Source organism: Quercus suber, unplaced genomic scaffold (assembly GCF_002906115.3).
Source record: "Quercus suber isolate HL8 unplaced genomic scaffold, Cork oak 2.0 scaffold_261, whole genome shotgun sequence".
In the NCBI taxonomy this organism is placed as follows: Eukaryota; Viridiplantae; Streptophyta; class Magnoliopsida; order Fagales; family Fagaceae; genus Quercus; species Quercus suber.
Genome location: NW_027069717.1, coordinates 590,907 through 596,873, shown reverse-complemented (window position 1 = coordinate 596,873; position 5,967 = coordinate 590,907). Strand labels below are relative to the sequence as shown.

Genomic DNA, 5,967 nt, shown 5'->3' with positions numbered 1-5,967 from the left:
TGCCTTAACTAATTGCTCCAAATGGCTCCACAGAGTCCTGCAATCCTCGGTAGTGTGCCCTCATTCCTAGTGGTACTGGTAATGAAGATTCTGGTTGCGGCTCGTGGGGTCTCCTTCCATCTTAATGGGCCACTTAAAGTATGGCTCGTTCTTAATTTTTTCCAAAACCTGATGCACAGGTTCTCGGAATATAGTAATAACCATCTGGGTGGTAGTCGAGCCAGGGTGGCTGGCAAAATCTCTCCGAGGTCGATTGTTATTGTACCTATCCGACCTGAAATCCCTCCGCTCTTGGGGGATCACCTTAGCCTTTCCCTTTCATTGCTGCTAGTCCTCATCGACCTGTTTGTACTCATCGATAGGATCCATAAGCTGACGCAGGCTCCCAACAAGCTTCCTTATTATAAATTTTCTTAAATCATGCTCGGTGGGCAGGCCGACCTTAAAAGTCCTTATGGCCATGTTGTCGAAAGTCCCATCAATCTCATTGAACATCTCCCAGTACCTGTCAAAATATGTTTTCAGAGTCTCCCCCTCCCGCATGGTCATGGACAACAAAGAGTCCAAAGTCCGGGAAACCATGCTGCAAGTAACAAAACAAGCCCCGAACGCCCGAGTAAACTCCTTAAAAGAGTTGATAGAGCCTTCCCTCAGGCCGTCAAACCATCTTATCGCCACAGGCCCCAAACTGGATGGAAACATCTTGCACATCAAGGCCTCATACCTGGAGTATATAGTCATTCTCTAGTTGAAGTGGCTCACATGCTCCATAAGGTCTGTTCTACCATTGTACATGATGAACGTGAGCTGTGTAAACCGGCAAGGAAGCTTTCCTTTTTCAATTCTACGTGTAAAAAGTGACTTGGAAATTTGGTTTAGCCCTCAGAGCATCATTTCCCAGGCCTTTGCGAGACATGCCCTTATTTTTGCGCTCATAATGGTGATCCTTATCACACGAAAAAGACTCATTGGGGGGAGTCTTTGACCTGGGCTTGTAACTGCCATCTCTATCATCATCAGAAAAAGGGTTTGAGTCTGATGAAGTCCTTCTTCGTTGCTCGCGGTGTAGCCTCTTGCGAAGACGGTCAATCTCCAACTGCATGCTTCTAGTATTCTCCTCATGAGAGATGTAATTCCCACCTCGACACTAGCTCTTACTAGTATGCGTGATGTGCACACTAACCTTGCGGTTCCCCCTTCATTCAAGATTGAGAAATTGGTCCTAACGCTGAGACCCAACAAACTCCTCTTGGTTGGACCCCGAACCTACCATAGCTAGACGTTGATCTCACTAAAGCTCAAGCTTTCCCATAGATGGCACCAATTGTAGGGGCAGCGTTTTGATTCCTAAAACTAAAAAGTAAAAGGATTCAGGCTCAAAGAGCCCAATACATGAATTTGTAGAGAGTAGGCTTAAAAACTAGGCTTCAATGGATCAAGCAACGCGCATAGTGGATTTAAGATAATAAGAAAGCAAAGAAAGACAAGCACTATGCAAAGAAGTCCTTCCTTAGCGAAGCCTGAGGAGAGTGGTTCTTGAATATAGTTCTTTTAGACTTGGATACAATTTCAGTTCTTGTTGCTACAGTGTTTTCTCTGTAGATTTCCCGATCTCCCATCCCTGGAGGATCCCTCACATTATATATCCTTTTTTGGCTGATCCTGACCCTCCATTTATTTGTTGATATGCAAGCCATTACTCGAATGCTTGTCCCATCAAACGCCCTCGGCAACCTATTATGAGTTGGGCAACCAAGACAGTACTGTTCAGGAGTTTTTTCTACATAAATGCGGCCAGAGGGTTTGGTGAGGCGCAATAAATGTGGTGGCAGTTTCCATCCCTCCAATCATGTCAAGCTAACCCCCTCTCTGAAACTCTTCCTCCTTAACACGGTAATGGCCTTCTCGGCCATGGGTATGACATGTGACACTATTACCTTATTTAAATTTCTGTACCCCACAATCATTATTTATAATTTTTTTTTTCATTTTTTATAATTTGATGGTTAAAGGAGGATTTGAATCATGTATGTTTCCATTGAAAATATCATAAAGTACCAGTTGAATTACAAGTCTCTTTACTCAATAATTATAAAATTGTTCGAGCACTTTAATAATTGGATATTAGTGTAGGTTCCAGTTAGTTCAACTGATAAAGTCTATGATGATTGAATAAGAGATTTGAGATTTAATTTCAGGCTACACCAAAAAATTGATTGGTATTTTGGTCTAATGATAAATAGCTATCATCAGTAGCGAGTGTCATAGATTAAAACTCTTTTCAAAAAATAATTGGATATTAGTAAAGTTGGCACGAAAAGTTAGTGCAAAACTTATTATTGAGAAATTATTAACATTTTTTCCTAATAAGTAGGTGATTAAAAATTGATTTTTAATAATGATTCACACTAGGAGAAATAACATGACAAACTATGCTATAGGAAGTATGAACAGAGAAAGATGGTTGAGAAAGCTTAAATGTTTAGGAATATCTAAAGTACCCATCCCCATTATTTTTGTGAAGTCAATTTAGCTCATGTGAGGCAATATGAGTATCTTTTGAGTTTATTAAACAAATCCTACAATGGCACTCTAATAAAACTAAGTTATACATTAAATTGTCTAGTCATATAAATGCGACACAACTTCAATATTTTGACTATTTAAGAAAAAAAAAATTAAAATTTTATTGTGGAATTTTTGTTGGAGCAAACAAGAAAAATGTTTTTTTTTAATATATAAATAAAAATACTTATTATTCACTAACTATTTTCATATAGCAGTGGCATAATAAAATTCTTCCATTTTTCTTGTTGAGATTTTATGATGAACAATTTATTTTTAAGTTTAAAATTTTTATTAAAAATTGAGAGATGCTAAGGAAGAAATTAATTTCTAAAGTTACCCTTCAATAGTTAAAAATGTAATTTGCATCTTGAGTAGATGCAATAGGAAGCATTCTTATTTCATTGAACTATCACTAATGGCTGGAAGATAATTTTCCAAGCATGATTGAAAAATGGATCTAATCTTTAAAAATTGGTTGAATTGAGGAAATCACCCATGTTCTTGGCAAGGATGGGGAATTAAACATTTGTATAAGTATAGGCTATTGATTAAAGATCTAAAAATACAAATTTTGAGAATCATTTTTTGTAGTATACTTTCATTATTCTCGGCAACCTTTAGATAAAGTTATAAGAACAAATTTCAAATTTCAACTTTTAGGATGGGAGCAATATAAAAATGCTTTTCTCCTCATTTAGTGAGTAGAACAAGAATTTCTATGCTCTATTGTAAGTGCTTGTTTTTAATGATTAATTTATAAATAATTCTATTTGAATGAATCGGTTCGAGATAGTTGATCTAACTAGACATCTCTAATAGATGAACATTAGTCAAATGAGCTTGATAAAAAGCATGAATCTATTTCAAGACATAACCTAAGTGGATGCCATATAATTATATGGTAAATGAAATGAAAGTTGAAACTTCTCTAAAAAAGAATATTGGATATGTATACGATTCGCATATGAGAAATAAAGATAAGATTGGTTCCCATTTAATGTTTATGGCGCAAAACACGACAATGTAGAGAATGTCGATTCCTTAAATTGCACATAGACTAAAACAACTGCCATACGAGACATTCAACTATATTTGGCCGTTATCATAAACAAGCTTACCCTGGAGAAAAAGTTCATTATATACGATTAACTATGCTTGAAAAGTATCCTTAGTCATTAACAAGTGGTTAATAATTTGATTAATTGGAGATAATTGTTGGCTAAGGAATGATAATCCCTAAATTGTGAGATAGTGAACATGGGTTTGATATGTTCAACTTAAATGACATTCTGATTAATATTTCAAGTACCAATATTTGTCCAAATTCCATGATTCTTGAACCAATTGACTCCTTTAGAACCTTTCAATCATATACAATTGAAAAATCACAATTTAACACCAAGCATTGCCTCAAAATTCATCCAAACCTAACCAAACTCTTCAAAAACCCTAATTCTGACCAATTCACCTTCAAACCCAAGATTCTCCCAATTCTCCAACCCAAAAGACCTAAATAAACACTCATTACAAAGCTTACGTCCTCCTCTAAAAAACCATCGAAACCTCAATAAAATCCATGACCCACAACCCAAATTACACCCCTCACAAATCAAGTGAAAAACACACCCAAAACTCATCTCAACCCCCAAAACTTTTATCCCCTAAAATCCTCAATCCAAACCCCACCCAAACTTCCACCCCAAGCCGTAGATAACCCGCTAATCCAATGGCCCACATTCAAACTTTCAAATTTGCCTCAATCCGCGTCTCACTACTTTCCACCAATCACCGCTCACCATTTCTTTCACATTCTCACTATATTAATCTCTCTCCTTAGCCGTCTCATCTCATATCCAAATTTCTCTCTCCAAAAACCAAAACGCTCTTCGACTCCAATTCCTTTCTGCTCTGCTTCCGAATCAATCTCCATTCAACTCGTCCGAGTTAACTCACCATGGCAGCTACTACTGAGTCGAGAAAATCGTCCGGCCCTAAAAAGCCCAAATCCTCACCCTCTCACCCTCCTTTCCTCGATGTATGTTTTTTCTCTCTCTCTTTCTTTCTCTAGAAACCCTAACTTTCTCTCTCTAAAAAAACTGTTTCTTTTTCAAAATTTTCAGATCTGAAACTGATATTTTGTGTTTGATTTTGGTTTTTTTGCAGATGATTACAGAGGCGATTGTGACTCTGAAGGAGAAGACAGGTTCAAGCCAGTACGCGATCACGAAGTACTCGGAGGAGAAGCACAAGCACTTGCCGACGAGTTTCCGCAAGCTTTTGCTCTTCCATTTGAAGAAACTCGTCGCTTCCGGAAAGCTCGTCAAGGTGAAAAACTCGTTCAAGCTCGCTCCTGCCGCTCCGGTGAAGAAGTCCTCAACCGTTTCTGCTCCGGCGAAGCCTAAGTCCGTTGCAAAGCCGAAGGCAACCAAAGTTGCTCCCAAGGCAAAGAAAGTTTCAACCAAGCCAAAGCCAAAGGCAAAAGCCGCAGCGGCTGTGAAGCCTAAGGCGAAGTCCGTGGCTGCGAAGCCAAAGCCAAAGACGAAGGTTGCAGCGAAAGCAAAACCAGTTGCGAAGCCAAAGGCGAAGGTGGCGAGGACTTCATCAAGAACAACTCCGTCGAAGAAGGCGGCGCCGGCAAAGAAAGCACCGAAGCCGAAGAGCGTGAAGTCTCCGGCGGCGAAGAAGAAAGCTCCGGCGAGGAAGGCAAAGAAGTAGAAGCTTTTTTTTTTTACTGTTTGTGTTAGGTTGTGTTTTTAAGAGTGATGGCAGTGATTGTAAATACCTTACTTTAGTAAGGGTAGTAGTTTCTGATTTAGGCAAGAAAAGAAGAAGATCGTTGTATTACACAGCTAATGTTTTTTTTTTTTTTTTTTTTAAATGTTTTTAGGGATTGTCTGTTTTAATTTTATTTTGTTTAATTAAATAATTTTTAGTTATAATCTTAATTAGAGTATCACAGTGTTTTGTTTTTATTATTAATTAATTTTATAAAACGTTACGAATGGCTTTTCGTATTTTTCTCGTCGCCTTTTATATTCAATAGATAAACATTTTCCTCAAAAAAGGAAAAAAAAAAAGAAAAAGCTAAACATTCCACGTGTGCTCGCTGCGTAAGTTAGCAATATTCTCCTGGATTCACGGGCTTCCGTACGAGATTCCGTGCACGTTAGAATTGACGGTGCATGTTAGCATCAGTGAAACGTGGGATTGGGGGGATCTGCGCACGTTAGTGAGGATGAGGATCGTCGCCACGTTGTACTTTGCTTAAGGGATAATATAATTTGACTGATTGTGATAAATAAATAAAAATATGAAAATATGCGAAAATGACGCTTGATTTTCTTATAATGGGTGTGGCTATGATAAATGGGGCTGTGATGTTAACACGTGGGTTTTTTT

At 38.0% G+C, this 5,967-nt stretch overlaps 1 protein-coding gene across 1 annotated transcript; it reads left to right on the top strand.

Moving 5' to 3' along the window:
• Nucleotides 1-4,401: 4,401 nt before the first annotated feature.
• On the top strand, nt 4,402-5,513 carry LOC112032235 (histone H1). The gene is made up of 2 exons (XM_065781270.1): nt 4,402-4,603; nt 4,732-5,513. Exons 1-2 carry the CDS (start codon nt 4,523-4,525, stop codon nt 5,281-5,283), a joined length of 633 nt encoding a protein of 210 aa, XP_065637342.1. The 5' UTR covers nt 4,402-4,522; the 3' UTR covers nt 5,284-5,513.
• Nucleotides 5,514-5,967: the final 454 nt, after the last annotated feature.

Excerpts from the sequence above, each read along its gene's own strand:
- LOC112032235 (XM_065781270.1), top strand. The coding sequence starts at position 4,523 with ATGGCAGCTACTACTGAGTCGAGAAAATCGTCCGGCCCTAAAAAGCCC. Across the intron at positions 4,604-4,731 it reads CTCACCCTCCTTTCCTCGAT|ATGATTACAGAGGCGATTGT; the intron begins GTATGTTTTTTC and ends GTTTTTTTGCAG.